Raw genomic sequence first — 13,573 nt, 5'->3', positions numbered from 1 at the left:
GGGCAGGGGCCGGCCGGCGCCGGGGTGCTGATTGGCGGCCGCGACGCCCCGCCCCGCTCACGTGAGCACCGGAGGTCATATGGGCGGGTGTCATGTGCCCGCCGGGATCGCCGCCTGTGAGAGCCGCGCCGGGAGCGGCCGGGGTCAGCGGACCGGGCCGGGGGGGCGGGGAGCGGGGGGCGGGGGAGGCACCGGGGCGGCGGGGCGGCCGTGGGGCGCTGCTGGGGCCGCGGCCGGTCCCGGCCGGCAGCGCCCCGACCTCCCCTCCCGCCCCTCCCGCAGATGGGGCCGCTGCTGCTGGGCGCGCTGCTGCTGGGGCTGAGCCGGGCCGCCCCCCCGGGCCACGAGGTGACCTTCCTGCCGGGGCTGACCAAGCAGCCCTCCTTCCGGCACTTCTCGGGCTACCTCTGCGCCGGGCCGGGCCAGCACCTGCACTACTGGTACGTGGGGCCGCGCCGGTACCAGGGCTGGTGCCGGGCCGCGCCCCGACCAGCCGGGGAGGGGGCCCGGCCGGGTACCGGGGACTGACGGCCGTGCGTCTGCAGGTTTGTGGAGGCCCAGAGCAACCCCCAGAGCAGCCCCCTGGTGCTGTGGCTGAATGGGGGCCCCGGCTGCAGCTCCATGGAGGGCTTCCTGAAGGAGCACGGCCCCTTCCTGGTCAGTAGTCACAGCCGTCCCGCGGCTCAGGGCCGCTGGGGGCCAGCATGCTGCATGGCATGAGCCGTCTAGCTGGGGCCGGCCTGGTTGTACCCATCAGTCACTGCCTTCCGCTTCCCCAGATCCAGCCTGACGGGGTCACACTGAAATACAACGACTACGCCTGGAACAAGGTACGGGCGCCGGTGCTGCAGCCTCCGTGGCTGTGGGGAGAGGGTGGCCCTGAGCCAGTTTCTCCTGCCCTCTGGACGGAGCCCTGCCCAACACACCCTCCTCTTGAGTCTGCTGTGGAGCCGGGCTGGAATGTGGCCCCCCCAGCACAGCCCTGGGGCTGGCCGGGCACCCGTGGGTGCCGCCAGCAGCCCTCTGTCTTGCTGAGCTGGGGGTTTTCCCCTGATCTCTAGCTCCTCTGCTGTCCCTGCAGATTGCCAACGTGCTCTACCTGGAGTCCCCCGCTGGCGTCGGCTTCTCCTACTCCGAGGACAAGAAGTATGCCACAAACGATACCGAGGCGAGTGACCCGGGCTGCTGGGACGGACCTGCCTCCTGCCTGCCCCTGCCTGGGCACTGGAGGTCCTGCCTTGCTGCCTGACCCCCGTCTCCTCCTCCCTGCAGGTTGCTCGCAACAACTACCTGGCGCTGAAGGATTTCCTCCGGCTCTTCCCCGAGTATTCCAAGAACGATCTCTTCCTCACAGGGGAGAGCTATGGGGGGGTCTACATCCCCACACTGGCAGAGTGGGTGATGCAGGACCCCAGCCTCAACCTGAAGGTGAGCAGCTGGGCTCTGCTGCTGGCCTGGCCTGAGCTGTGGAGCAGAGGGCTTGTCAGGACCTCGCTGGGGCTCTCGAGTGGGACCGGGGTGGGACTGGCTGTGCAGCTGGCGTGCAGGGCCCCCTCTGGGGTGTAGGGCGGGTCTGGCCCCGTGGCCTTTCATCTTCTCCTGAGGTGCTGGCAGCGGCTGCTGGCAGACCTGTCCGTCCCTGCTGCGTCGCATGGGACCGGGGAGTGTTCTCAGGCACCCCTGACCCTTCCTGTTCTCTCTGTGGAGTAAACAGTGCCGAATCTGTTTCCTGCCTGATGCCGCTGTGGCTGCGCCTGCCCTGTGGGGAGCTGGAACACAACAGAGTTGTTTTCTTCTTGCCTTGCAGGGAATCGCTGTGGGAAATGGCCTCTCATCCTACGAGATCAATGACAACTCCCTGGTTTACTTTGCCTATTACCACGGCCTGCTGGGGACTGAGTAAGAGGAGGGGGAATGCTGCTGCTAGATGCGCTGTCCCTGGGCAAGCAGGACAGGGGCATGGCATGGGATGGGGCTGGCTGGGTCGGTGGTTTGTGGGACAAGGGAAGCTCCTGGCCTGATGTGGGCCAGCAGCCAGGCTGCGGAGATGGCCCCTCATCCTTGGCAGCTCCCACAGGCAGGCACATTTGTTTGTGGGGCACATGGGGCACTGGGCTGAGCCACATGCTGTGTGGCCGCTGGGCAGGGAGGCTGCAGCATGGCTGTGGCCACGGCTGCTGGCTTCGTGTCGGCGTTGCCGCCTGGGCAGTGTGGTCCAAGTCCCCTGGTCTCTGCTGGCAGGCTGTGGAAGGACTTGCAGGCCTTCTGCTGCTCCAAAGAGAAGTGCAACTTCCATGACAACTCCAACCTGAACTGCACGCTCAAGGTGAGGAGAGCTGGAGCCCCTGAGTGCGTGCCCAGTGCCCCGGTGTCTGTGAGCAGCACCCACCTGCCAGGCTCTGGATGGGCCCATGTCCCTCAAGTGTCCTGCTGAGTCCCAAACCCTTGTGGCTCGTTGCAGATGGAGGAGACGATTCAGATTGTGGAGGAGTCCGGCCTCAACATCTACAACCTCTACGCCCCATGCGATGGCGGTGTCCCTGGGAGTATGAGGTGAGAGTGGCCCCAGGGAAAACGGGTCTCCAGGCACTAGCTTGCTTTGATTTGCAGCGTGTGGGTCCTGGCTGGCAGACGGACATGGTGGGCTGGGCAGGGGGTCCCTCTGGGACAGGTAGACCGTGTCTGGCTGCTGTTGAGGACTCCCCCAGGGAGGGGCCTGAGCCCTTGTTCCTCCAGAGCTGTCAGCCCGTTCCCGTGCTCGTTCCGGCTGCAGGTACGAGGGTGACTGTCTCATCACACATGACCTGGGCAACTCCTTCATCCGGATGCCGATGAGGTTCTCCTGGCGGCAGGTGAGCCCGGGCACCCGTGTCAGCAGGCTGTGAGCATCCTCTGCCCGGCCAGTGGTGCTGCCTGTGGGCAGGAGGGGGCAGAGAGCATCTGCTCCCGTGGGGGCTAGCACCAGGTGCTGCTGTGGTAGGGACTCTCCTGACTCTCTCCCAGAACCTGTTCCGGATGCCGGTAGCCCGGAATAAGGTCCGGATGGACCCACCCTGCACCAACTCCACAGCCCTCAGCATGTATCTGAACTCCCCAGAGGTGAAGAAGGCTCTCCACATCTCCCCTGACGCCCTGGAGTGGCAGGTGTGCAGGTGAGCAAGCTCTGGGCGGGGAGGGACCTCCGCGAGCATGAGCAGCCGCATGACGCTGACGCCTCCTCCGCAGCTTTGAGGTGAACCGCTACTACAAGCGCCTGTACATGCAGATGAACGACCAGTACCTGAAGCTGCTCGGAGCCATGGTGCGTGCAGGGGAGCCCACAGGGCCCTGGGACCGGCTCTGCTAAACCAGCCTCCTGCCTGGCCAGGGCTGCTGCCCTGCGAAACACTCACCCTCCTTCTGCTCTGCAGAAGTACCGGATCCTGGTGTACAACGGGGACGTCGACATGGCCTGCAACTTCCTCGGGGATGAGTGGTTTGTGGACTCCCTCTGCCAGAAGGTAAGTGGGCAGAGCAGGGCCTGGGCCAGGCCGGTCACCAGTCCAGGCTGTGCAGTCGGCTGCGCGCCAGGGCTGGCTGCGGCGAGAGTGTGGGCAGGGCTGGCCACCTGCCTCGAGCAGCTGGGGCACTGAGGGTGCTGCTGCCGGTCCCAGGTGCAGGTGGCTCGCCGGCCCTGGCTCTACACTGAAGGAGGCGAGAACCAAATTGGGGGCTTTGTGAAGGAATTTACCAACATCGCCTTCCTCACAGTCAAGGTAGGGCCAAGGAGCTCTGGGGAGACAGGGAGAGGGCTGCTGACCGTAGCGTGGGCAGGTGTGCCGGACACTAGTGCTGTGGTCAGAGTGGGGCGCTGCTGGCTGTGCTGCAGGCAGCCTGGGGCTGGAGGTGGTCGCAGGGCTGTGGCAGCCCCACAGCCAGCACTGATCTGCTGCTGCCCGTTTCCCACAGGGAGCTGGCCACATGGTGCCCACGGACCGGCCGCTTGCTGCCTTCACCATGTTCAGCCGCTTCATTAAGAATGAGCCTTACTAGGAGCTGTGGAGGCGGTGCCTGGCGCCCCGGCTGCCCTCACCACCCGGCACCTCCCGCACAGCCCATCCTCACTGCCGCTCAGCTGCGCCCGGGCTCCCTGCTCCATGAAACGAGTCACTCCTGCAGCCGATGGGGCTCCCTGCTCTGGCCCCGGGCTCTGCCCAGCCCTGCAGGATGGTGCTCGGCCAGACAGGTTGGAGAATGGGGCTGCCTGCGGTGGGTGGGGGGTGCGGGCTCGCGGGGATGAGTCCCAGGGTCTCTGCCCTTACTGGGTGAGGAGTCCTGCCCCTGCTGCAGCCGTCTCCTTGCTTGTGGCTTCCTGTCTCACCTCCTCCCTGTCTGGGGAGGCAGCTACTTCCCTCTTGGGAAGGGAGCAGTCCCCACCACTTCCCCTCTGTCCTGCGGCCACTGCACGCACACAACCCTGGGCGGGCTCCAAGGCAGCTGCCCCCTGCTAGGAAAGCACAGTTCATGTGGTGGCTGCGGGCAGCTGGGCACTGCTCCTGCAGGGGCTTTCTCCTCCCCTCCAAACTGCTCCCACATCTGATCCTGGTGAAGGAGGCTTACCACAAAGACAATCCCACTGCCTGCTCACTATCTGGGGCACGCAGTGCTTCTGGGAACTCGCAATAAACTCTCTGAACAAGGTGGTTCTGCTCCTCATTGCCCAGCTCCTTGCGCTGCTCTGCTACCCCCTGCTTTGCTTTCCTTTGCTCTCCGAGGAGTACCAGTATGTGCTGAGCATGCAGCACAGGTGAGTGGAAGGTGAGGTGAGGCCTGGGAACAAGCCACCCACAAGAGCAGGGGCAGCGCAGTTGCTCTGAGCCCCTCTGCCACCGTTCTGAGCTGTGTCTGCCTCCCAGGTACCTTGAGCTGGGGGAGCAGCACTGTCTGCCGCCTTCCCCATCTCTCCCCATGTGCTGGCAGCCATGCAGTGCAGCGTGGGCACGTCCTCCAAGCAACGAGGCCGTGCAGGTTGGAGTTGAGTGGTTTATTAGTGTAATGAGAAGGGGTGCAGCAGGGGTTCCCAGAGCGGCTGTCTCCGCCTTGCTGCTACCCACCAGGGCACAGGTGCCCTGCAGGACGTGCCAGTGGTACCAGGGAAGCTGCTTCCTACCTACAGTCTACGGGTCCAGCCCGGGATCTGCCCTCAGTCCAGGGTGAAGGAGCGAGTGGGGAGAAGAGCTAGAGCTGGTGGGGGTCCATGCTGGGCTCTGCAGGCTGTGAGCTGGGGTAGGCAGGGGCGGTAGGGACTGGGCGGTATTTCTCAATCACTTCCCGCAGCCCCTTGGAGAAGTGGAGATCAGCTCCCACCGTGAGGAATCCCTGCGACAGGGAAGAGGATTAGGGCAAGGCTGGGTGTGACTGCACCCTGCCCCAGCAGGACATGGTCCCTGCGCCTGCTGGGGGGGCCCAGGCTGTCCCCATCCCGCCACATACCGCATGGTTGGTGACCACCTCCTTGGTGAAGTCCATGCCTTCTGGCAGCGGGATCTGCACGCCCTTTTTAGTCCTCTCTGCAGGGAGGGAGAGATGGTGTGAAGCTGAGTCCCACTTTACCCCAAGCCCAGCTGTGTGTGGGCAGTGGTGATGCCTACCGTTAATGAGTGGCATGATCGTCAGCTGCAGCAGGGTCTTCAGTGGGGCCTGCAGTGAGAACAGCTGGGGAGAGAGAAGTGTGCGTGAGTGCACCGGCAGCAGCAACAGACCTGCCTGCCTGGGCTGGGCATGCCCGCACTTAGCACTGGGTAGGCTAGAAGAGGTGTCCTGCGATGCGCAGCCCCTGCCTGAGCCTGCCCCGTGCTGCAGCTGGGGGCTAGCAAGGGAGGCCAGACCCCCCAGGCTGGCATGGGTCCGCTCACCGCTAGCGACTCCAGTGCAGACTGCTTGGAGTAGATGCGAAACCTGCAGGGGAGAAAGCAGCCATGAGCGAAGCACGGAGGGGACCTTCCCTGCAGCCTGCACAGGACCCCAGCACGGGCCGTACCGTCGCAGGTCCAGCTGCACACGCAGCGCCTTCCCTTGCAGAAACACCTTGGCGCTCAGCTTCGTTTCCTGAGGATAGAGAAGGCTGAATCATAGCCCTGCTGTGCCCACTGCAGGCAGCTGGCCAGGCTGGCTGCTCCTCTTGCTCTCCCTCTGCTTTGGGACACTGGAGCCTTCCCACGCGGGGTGGGAAACACTTTTCCCGTGCACACTGGGGTGGCTGGACAGAGAGCCCTGGCCACACGCACCCCTCCTGGCCAGCCCCCCCACTCACCATGGCCATGCTGGAGAGCTGGACAGCAGGGCGGCCCGGGGGCACCAGTGAGATGTTGAGGAAGGCAGAGACAGAGACGGAGGTGCCTGAGGGTTTGATGATGCAGCGGGGGGGAGCCGACACCTGCAGCACCAGCTGCAGGGGAGCATCCACAGCAGGGCTCTGAGGAAGGAAGGTGAGCTGAAGGCATGGAGCTGGGCAGGGCTGTGCTCTGCCCCAGTGGCTCCCCCGTGCCTCCCGCCCCGGCCGGGTGCTCCTCTTACCAGCATGAAGATGGTCCCGAAGAAGGTGGCTCTCAGCAAAACCTCCAGGTCCTTGGGCACCTTGCAGGGAGGACAAACCATCGGAGGGTAAGCTAGCAGTTGCTGTTGATCCCAGCAAAGCTGCTCCCTGGATGGCATCTCTTCTGCTCTGCAGGCAAAGCCTAGCCCTCCCTCCTGCCTGGCAGTGGGCCCCTGCCCGCAGAGAGCTGCCTGTGCATAGCAGGGTGATCTGGCACTGCTTACCTTCTCCCCCTGGAGTTCTATGGTCAGCACACCTGCCTGGAAGTACGCGAGCATGGCTGAGTCAAAGAAGTACTCGGAGAAGGCAACGTAGACCATACGCTCGGTCTCCTTGATCACCGGCTCCACTGCGTGGTTCTCCAGCTCCTGGTTCTCTCTCGCACGGGGGAAGAACATGCCCTGGGCCAAGAACAGGAGAAGTTTCTGCAGCCATAGCGCAGCCCACCCTGCTCGTTCCGTGGTGCCCAGTGTGCAGGCTGGCACAGCCGCCCCCATGGGAACGGTGGGAGGGTTGGCAGGGCAGGACCCAGTGTTCACCTTGAAGTCTAGGTCGAGGGTGTCCGTGGAGACAGTTGGATCCCGCAGGAGGGAGTAGTCAATCCCAATGTGCTCATCCACATAGTTCCTCACTGCCAGGGAAGATGTGCTGTTGTGACCAAGCCTGCGGGCTGCCTGGCAGTCCGATGCCCAGCTCTACCCTCCCCATGGTGAGCGGGGTCTGGTCCCTTCCCCCAGGGCAACGCTTACCTGGCACCGTGTCCAGCACGGAGTTCAGCAGCACCAGGCTGGCATGCTCCAGGGAAGGGCAGATCTGAAAGGCAAGGGCCTGGGCTAAGAGAGGAATTGCTCCCAGGTCTGGACGAGGATCCCGGACCCTCCTCCTGCTGCAGGACAGGGCAAGGCGAGGATCCGCCAGGTTCCATTGCCTGTCTGCACTCAGCCATACCTGCTGGCTGAGGAGGAAGCGCATCCCTGTGACGATGAAGGTGCTCAGGAACTCGTAGACCTTCCTGCAGGACACAACAGCAGCTCTGCAGCTGCCTGCCTTCCCCTGCAGCTCCAGTCCTGTCCCTCCATCCCCATGTGAGCACACAGCCTGGGATGGGGAAGTCCCAAGGGCGCAGAAAGGGGGGTCGGGGAGCTGGGCACAGGCGGAGCTGGCCCGGCAGAGGACAGGGCTGCTGTGGTGGGGTTGGGTGTACCTGAGTGTGCCGGAGAAGCCTGCATGCATTCTGGCAATGGAGGCATTGCAGGTGATGTTAGAGATCTTCAAGCGCCCAGCCTCATCCTTGGCCAGCTGCAGCACTGTGTGAATGTGGACGCCATCCGCAGAGGCATTGATGGACCCAATATCATAGCTGGAAGCAACAAAAGCAGATGAGAGGAGTGCACAGCTCCTACAAGCTGCAGGGCAGGGCAGCAAGGCACCCATGGCATCCAGTGGGCACAGCCAAGCAGTGGCTGTGGCCCAGCGGTGGGGTAAGCTGGTGCCTGGGGAGCGGGGGGGGCTAGCTCACAAGAACCAGTAGAGCAGCTGTCTCCGGAAGCGCAGGCTGATGGAGGCGTTTTTGATGTTGAAGACAAGGTGCTGCTGAGGCTGGAAGTGCAGGTCAGAAAATGCCAGCTGCAGGTCCATCACCTTGACCCTGCAGGAAAAGGGATGGAGATGGTCAGATGGACATGGGGAGCTGCGTGTGCAGGGAGCGGGCAGCACTCACTGGCTGATGTTGTAGTGGAACTGCCCCTCCTTCCCATGTAGGTCCGACACCGTGATGTTCTGCAGCTCCTGCTCCACGAAGCGCAGCCCCTCCTGCTTCACTGCAAAGCAAAGCGAGCCTGGGCTGGCCGCAAAGAGGCTGTGCTGCCCTCCCGGCAGCATTGCCCCCAGCCAGTCCCCCAGTTCCTCTCCAGCTGCCCCACATGTGGGCAGTGCGGGCAGGGGTCCCAGCCAAGAGCCCTACCCAAGTGCAGACCCCAGGAGCGGCGTCCCAACCTCCCTCTCACCCAGGCCCTGAGATCGGGGTCCCATCCAGCCCCTTACCCAGGTCCAGCCCCTTAGAGGTAATCCGGATCTTGCAGCCGGGTGGGCTGTGCGAGGCCATGACCAGCCAGGGCAGGAGGAAGAGGAGGAGGCGGCAGCTGCCGGCAGCCATCTCGCACCTGGAAGCAGAGAGCAGGGTCAGCACAGGCTGGCCCAGAGGGGCACACAGGGGACACCCAGCCACCCTGGGAGGGAGGCAGCTACTGCCCACCCTGCTCGCAGCCCCAGGGCAGGGGATGGCCCTGAGGAACACCCCCACAGCTCCGCTGCTCCCCACAGCCCGAAACCCCCTGATGCTGCCCAGGTCCCCATCACCTGAACCCCCATGGACCAGCAGCCCACGCGTGGCACAGCCCCCACCCTAGGGTGCTGCGCACAAGCCCCCAGCACAGACCCTGCGGGACCTGCAAGGTCTCATGTCCACCAGGAATACTGGCTCCAGTCAGCCCCCGCCGGCCCCAGCAGCGTCCCACCCTGCCCTGAACACACCAAGCTCCCAGAACTGCACGGCGAGGCGTGAGCCCAGCATCTGCTGCTGCATTGGGAACCCCGGTCCCCGCAGAGAAGGGAGCCCTCTCTTGTGGGGGCTGCCCCACAGCCCTCCCAGGCAGCCCCAGCTGCCCCCGGCCCCGGAGATGTGCTGCCTGCCCACACGCTGGGCTGAGACGAGAGCCGGAGCTTCCCCATCCAGCAGTAACAGGCAGAGCTCCCTGCAAGACTGTGGGGACGGCCCAGGGCTCCCCCCACAGCATTTTCCCCCCACTTCTGTGCAAGACAGAGGACGGGGGACCCTCCTGCCCAGGGCCCGGAGCCGACGCCATCCTTTCCCGAGGCTGTGCACGCTCCCCGGGGTTTGCCTACACAATGCCAGCTCAGTTCGGGTACTTACAGTGAGGCTTGTCCTCGGCTCCCCTGGTGTGGGGAAGCTGAATCACATGAAGGGAGGGAGGGAGAACACCAGTAGCTCCAAGAGTTTCTTTTGAGCTGGCTGAGGTTCCCCTGCCTTTATATATCCCACCAGCTGCCACTCCTTGTGAGCCCACAGCTGGGAGGAGACAGCAGGACGGGGAGGATGCAGGTCTCCAGCACGCTGAGTCCCGGCTGCCTGCCAGCACAGGCAGAAAGACAGTGGGTTGCTCAGACGCCCAGACTCTGGGCTGAGCTCAAAGCCTTCCTCCCCCACCGCAAACACAGCTCCCCGCGTGTCCCGCACGCGCAGCCACGCACCACGTCCCTGGGCCTCGCCAGCACCCAGCCCTGTGAGGGGGCACGCGTGCAAACGCAGTCCGAGGGGTCCATCATGTCAGGGCAGCCCCCCCAGTCTGTGTTATGAAGCCTCTGCCAGTGGCCAAGCTCCCCCAGCCACCCTCTGCCAGCTCCAGCTCTGCCCGGCACGGTCTGCGCCAGGGCCAGGGTCCAACACAGGCCCCGTGGCTCCAGGGGTGCTGACGGGGGCTGGTTTGTACCCATCTGTGAGGTGAGCCCCAAGCAGAGAAGCTGACGAGGCTGCCCAATCCTCAGCACTGCTCTGACAGCCGCTGCCCAGGCCCCTGCCACAAACCGGGCAGCTCAGGGTCCGCAGGACATGCCTCTGACTGGACATCCCAGCTTGCTGCCGGCAGCCTGGCAGGCACCGGGGGCTTGTATGGGCGATGCCAAATTGGCCCCAGCACCACCCACGCTGCCATCCTGCTCCATCCCACCCCTGCAAACACCCGTCACACAGAGGACAGGCGGCTCCTCGGGCTGGGGCTGCCTCCCCATGCGCCCGGCCGTGCCCCCTGCTCCTGCCACCCCCTTCGGCCGCTTGAGCCTCCTCGCTCCAAGGATCGAGGCTTCACACTGTCCCTCCGCAGAGTCCCCTCTCCCTCCCTGGCGGTGCAACAAGGGGTTGGTCTGAGCCAGTGCTTTGCGTGCCGGGTGATTATCTGTGCTGTAGGGCAGCAGAGCCGGGCTGTGCGGGGCTCGTGCTCCAAACGCAGGGAGACTTGGGGAGACTTAGTGCTTACACAGCACTTATCCCTCCAGAACTGCTTTGCCAGCATTAACTCATTAAACTGACCCCGGTGCTCTCAGAGCAGAGGGCAGGACTTCTGGGAGAGCCAGCAGGTCAGGCTGCCGCCCAGGAAGATGGAAAGCCCTTCAGAAAGCTGGGCAGCAGGGATGCTCCACAGGCAAAGGGGCAGAAAAGGGCCCCACGGCTGCCCCAGCCCATCTCCACGAGGGCCATGAGCCAGCGGTGCCCATCGGCTGCCAGCGAGCTGAGGCCACAGGCCTGCAGCAGAAGGTTGGCTGCGTCTCTGTGTGCAGAACAGCTGCGCCGATGGGCGTGTGTGTCCAGAGGCTGGGGGCTCCACTCACAGCCCATCCCCACCAGCTGCGAGGGGACAGTGGAGGCACCTGCAGCTCCCTTCAAAAACTATCCCAGCCCGGCAGGAGGCAGGACCCAGTAACTGCCATGTCCCCCTTCCCCACCCCACATCATCCTCCGGCATGTGTGTTGGGCTGGATGCAGACTGCTCCTGCCATGCTGTGAGTACCACGCTCTCTTGCAGGGGCTGAGCTCCCATGCCACAGGCAGCAGGGGCACGTCTGCCCCAGCGAGCACGCAGCCCGGGGCTCCAGGAGGACGCAACCGGTGGGCACAAAGGAACCAGCGAGGTGGGCCCCGCTGCCGCGCCAGCGAGAGCTGCATCCATACTGGGGAGCGTGGCTGGGCACGCACCCCAATGAGCCACAGGAAGGCAGCCACGCCATGACGCCTGCAGCAGCGGCTTCAGAGCAAGGGAGCGATATCGAGGAGCTTGGCCACCCAACTCTGCACCAGCATCCGCACCAGGCGCGGGCCAGGCGCATGGCTGGGCACACGCCGGCATAACCGTCCCATCGTGTGCAGCCACCGCCTGCCACGGCAGCCGAGGTGCGCGGCCTTCCCCGAACCCGAGTCGGCGGGCCGAATTAGCAGCTAAACGAGCGGGTGCACAAGTAGGAACGCGCAAGCGGGGCGCTCCCCGAGAGATTCCTGTCCGCAGGCTACACGGGGACCAAGGCCGGCGGCTCGGGGCCAGGGCCCGGCCCACGGGCCGAGCCGTCGGCAGGGAGCGGCCGCCGGGCCCCCGCCGGGCGGCGGAAGCCCCGCTGCGGGCACCCAGCTGGGCCGCTGCCGCCGGCGGCCGCCCCCGCCGGCACATCAATGCGCTGCCGCCGCCCTCGGGCCCGGCCGCCCGCTCCGCCCCGGCGCCGCCGCGCTTCAAAGGGCCCTTTGGTGGCGACCGCTCGGGGCCTCGCCCTAGCCTGTGACAGGAACCGCCCGCGGCGGGCGGGCAGGGCCGCTCGGCAGCGGCCGCCGCGGGCCGCAATGACAGGCTGCGCGGCCCGAAATAGCGGCGGCGGCGCGGCCGTGCCCGCAACGGGGCGGGCCGCCGCCGCCACACCAAAGATGGCGCCGGGGCAGGGCGGAGGGGGCCGCCGCCCGCCCCTCCGCGCATGCGCCCGGCCGGCCGGCCGAGCGCGGGCCGGGCCTCCGCGCAGGCGCGTTGCCGGCGGGCCGGGGCGCGGGGACTGTGGGGAGAGCGCGCATGCGCCCGGCGGCGGGCGGGCGGCGGCGCCTGCGCAGTGCCGAGGGGCGGGGCGGCCCCCGCGCCTGCGCACCGGCGGCCCGCGGTCCCGGCGCAAGATGGCGGCGGCGGGGCGGGCGAGGCGGGAGGTGGGGCGGCGGCGGGAGACGCAGCGGTGCCCGGTGCCTACAGCTCCCGACCTCACGGCCCAGGTAAGCGGTGCTCCCGCGCGGCCAGGGCCTGCCCTGGGGAGGAGGCGGAGAGGAGGAAAGGCGGAGGAGGAGGTGGTGGGAGGGCGGGCGGCGGCGCAGGGGGAGGCGGCGCAGGCCCGCGGCCGCCATCTTAGAGCGCGGCCGCCGCCGCCGCCGCGCCCGCCCGCCCCCGGCTGCGCTGGTCGCCGCTCTCCCGCCGCGCCTGCGCGCGTTCCGGCGGCTCCTCCCCCCGCGGCGCGCCGTAACGGCCTCCTGTCTCCGCAGCGGCCCCCGCGGGCCAGGCGCGGGGACGCCCCCGCTATGAGGATGCGGCCCCGGCGCGCCAGCGGCGAGCACGGAGCGACGGCCACGCGTCCCGCCAGGCAGCCCGCCACCGTAAGTACTCGCCTGCCCGGGCGCGGGGCCGCCCGGCCTCCGCCCCGCTTAGACCGTGCCCCCGGACTCCTCCCGTCCAGCCTGCAGAGTTGCCGTCGCCGCCGCCTCCGCTCCGCACTCGCTGGGCCCCCCGGCGCCCGTGGCTGCCCGCCGGTCCCGGCCCGCCGCGCCGAGGAGCTCCGTCCCGTCGCCGCCTCCGGGAGGGCAGCCCCGGGAGCTGCCTCCGCGCTGCCCGGCAGCATGCTTTCCCTCGGTCCCCGGCGCGCTCGCCGCAGGTGTGCGTGCCGCCTCGGGAGCTCTGTGCTCTGCTCAGCCCCTGTCCCGCCTGGCCAGGCGCAAGGGCTGGCTCTGGGGAAAGGGAGAAGGACCGACGGAGGGAGGGCGGTGGCCTGGCTTCCAGCCTCCTGAAGCAGCCGTGGCTCTGGGATGGGGGAGAACCTTGCAGTGTCCCGGGGGGCTGTCACTGCTCTCCTTTGTCTGCATTTGCTGTTGTCCTGTGTAAAATCCTACCTCGGTGAAATGGAAACAAATAATGATCCTGTTTGCTGTACTTCTTTACTTTGTGTCTTCTTCCACCTTGCTGTGGTCTCTCTGGTTGTGCTGCTGCTTCTAGGTTGTAAGCTCTCTGGGCAGGGACAGCGTTCTACTGTGTCTGTGAAGTACTGTATGCATTGCCATGGTGTATAAAAACATTACCGTAATCACCATAAAATGCTTACTCTGGGTCCCTTTCACTGTCTTAAGTCCCAATACTAGTTACATAAAAGTAGAGTTGCTTCTGTCAGGATTCCTGTTAGTTTGCTTTTTTCCTT

At 66.0% G+C, this 13,573-nt stretch overlaps 3 protein-coding genes across 6 annotated transcripts in view; 2 read left to right on the top strand and 1 right to left on the bottom strand.

Annotated features, from left to right (window-relative positions):
• The first annotated feature begins 64 nt into the window (after positions 1-64).
• CTSA (cathepsin A) lies at positions 65-4,682 on the top strand. Its single transcript, XM_069801075.1, is given in 16 exon segments — positions 65-127; positions 129-143; positions 283-440; positions 546-657; positions 780-830; positions 1,082-1,168; positions 1,273-1,428; positions 1,808-1,899; positions 2,242-2,326; positions 2,462-2,553; positions 2,774-2,852; positions 3,004-3,152; positions 3,226-3,301; positions 3,411-3,500; positions 3,654-3,755; positions 3,949-4,682. Coding segments are annotated over 16 exon segments (1,476 nt in total). The 5' UTR covers positions 65-79; the 3' UTR covers positions 4,033-4,682.
• Positions 4,683-5,008: 326 nt separating this feature from the next.
• PLTP (phospholipid transfer protein) lies at positions 5,009-9,776 on the bottom strand. Its single transcript, XM_069800984.1, has 16 exons — positions 9,507-9,776; positions 8,618-8,736; positions 8,295-8,394; positions 8,094-8,222; positions 7,779-7,934; positions 7,523-7,586; positions 7,324-7,387; positions 7,114-7,205; positions 6,799-6,975; positions 6,556-6,615; positions 6,293-6,454; positions 6,020-6,087; positions 5,895-5,937; positions 5,631-5,694; positions 5,473-5,549; positions 5,009-5,358 (listed from the first exon to the last, which is right to left on the bottom strand). The coding sequence occupies exons 2-16, from the start codon at positions 8,727-8,729 to the stop codon at positions 5,218-5,220; spliced, it is 1,509 nt and encodes a 502-aa protein (XP_069657085.1). The 5' UTR covers positions 8,730-8,736; positions 9,507-9,776; the 3' UTR covers positions 5,009-5,217.
• Positions 9,777-12,543: 2,767 nt separating this feature from the next.
• Positions 12,544-13,573, top strand: part of PCIF1 (phosphorylated CTD interacting factor 1) — a 12,188-nt gene continuing 11,158 nt past the window's right edge. The window contains exons 1-2 of one of the 4 annotated variants that reach the window (XM_069800939.1): positions 12,545-12,761; positions 12,842-13,036. The gene's annotated coding sequence lies outside the window, so the exon portion shown is untranslated. Of the gene's footprint in view, positions 13,037-13,573 lie in introns of all 4 variants that reach the window. The other 3 variants (XM_069800946.1, XM_069800921.1, XM_069800931.1) reach the window with 3 other exon arrangements.

Source organism: Haliaeetus albicilla, chromosome 2 (genome assembly GCF_947461875.1).
Source record: "Haliaeetus albicilla chromosome 2, bHalAlb1.1, whole genome shotgun sequence".
NCBI classification, from domain to species: domain Eukaryota; kingdom Metazoa; phylum Chordata; class Aves; order Accipitriformes; family Accipitridae; genus Haliaeetus; species Haliaeetus albicilla.
The sequence above is the reverse complement of the archived record's forward strand: the minus strand, read 5'-3'. Positions and strand labels throughout refer to the sequence as shown.